This window comes from Limulus polyphemus, unplaced genomic scaffold (assembly GCF_000517525.1).
Source record: "Limulus polyphemus unplaced genomic scaffold, Limulus_polyphemus-2.1.2 Scaffold8246, whole genome shotgun sequence".
Lineage (NCBI taxonomy): Eukaryota > Metazoa > Arthropoda > Merostomata > Xiphosura > Limulidae > Limulus > Limulus polyphemus.
Genome location: NW_013673856.1, coordinates 22,148 through 23,300, shown reverse-complemented (window position 1 = coordinate 23,300; position 1,153 = coordinate 22,148). Strand labels below are relative to the sequence as shown.

The 1,153-nt window shown below is 31.0% G+C and overlaps 1 protein-coding gene across 1 annotated transcript in view; it reads left to right on the top strand.

Moving 5' to 3' along the window:
• Positions 1–1,153, top strand: part of LOC106475220 (NADH dehydrogenase [ubiquinone] flavoprotein 1, mitochondrial-like) — a 9,091-nt gene that overhangs the window by 5,797 nt on the left and 2,141 nt on the right. The window contains 2 exon segments of the mRNA XM_022379394.1: positions 593–705; positions 951–1,060. Of these exon segments, the coding sequence (XP_022235102.1) occupies positions 593–705; positions 951–1,060 (223 nt within the window).

Below are 1,153 nucleotides of genomic sequence, written 5' to 3'. Positions count from 1 at the left end.
TATGTAACAGTCAAATTGTTAATAATTTTTAATGTGTGTGGTCAGTAACTATCTAACAGTCAAATTGTTGGTAATTCTTAATGAGTATGGTCAGTAACTATATAACAGTCAAATTGTTGGTAATTCTTAATGTGTTTGGTCAGTAACTATTTAACAGTCAAATTGTTGGTAATTGTTAATGAGTGTGGTCAGTAACTATCTAACAATCAAATTGTTGGTAATTCTTAATGAGTATGGTCAGTAACTATCTAACAGTCAAATTGTTGGTAATTCTTAATGAGTGTGGTCAGTAACTATGTAAGTCAAATTGTTAATAATTCTTAATGTGTGTGGTCAGTAACTATCTAACAATCAAATTGTTGGTAATTCTTAATGAGTATGGTCAGTAACTATCTAACAATCAAATTGTTGGTAATTCTTAATGAGTATGGTCAGTAACTATCTAACAATCAAATTGTTGGTAATTCTTAATGAGTATGGTCAATAACTATGTAACAGTCAAATTGTTGGTAATTCTTAATGAATGTGGTCAGTAACTATGTAAGTCAAATTGTTAATAATTCTTAATGTGTGTGGTCAGTAACTATCTAACAATCAAATTGTTGATAATTCTTAATGTGTATAGTCAATAACTAACTTTATTTTTTTAGTGCACTCCTTGCAGAGAAGGAGTCGGCTGGATGAATAAGATTATGCATAGGTTTGGTAAGTACGCAGTTCGTCATTTTTTTGTGTCTATCACTTAAGAATTTTTTAGGAAAATATAGGTTTGAAGCATGACTTATGCCAAATAGATAATACAGTTAGAAGTGTTTATGATCTTTTTAACAGGCTATTCTTAGCACTTTAAGAAAATAGTGTTCACAAAATATAAACAATTACATTTTCTGCATCTACTGTAAGATATTTATACTTGCAATAATTTGCAAAAATTGTGTCATTAATTCTAGTGGAAGGAAATGCCCGAAACGATGAAATTGACATGATTTATGAAGTCAGTAAACAGATAGAAGGACACACAATCTGTGCTTTAGGTGATGGTGCAGCCTGGCCTGTTCAGGTAAGATTTCTAGTAAACATAGATAGAAGGACACACAATATGTGCTATAGGGCAGGCTGTACCATCACCTGTTCAGGTGAGATTTCTAGTAAA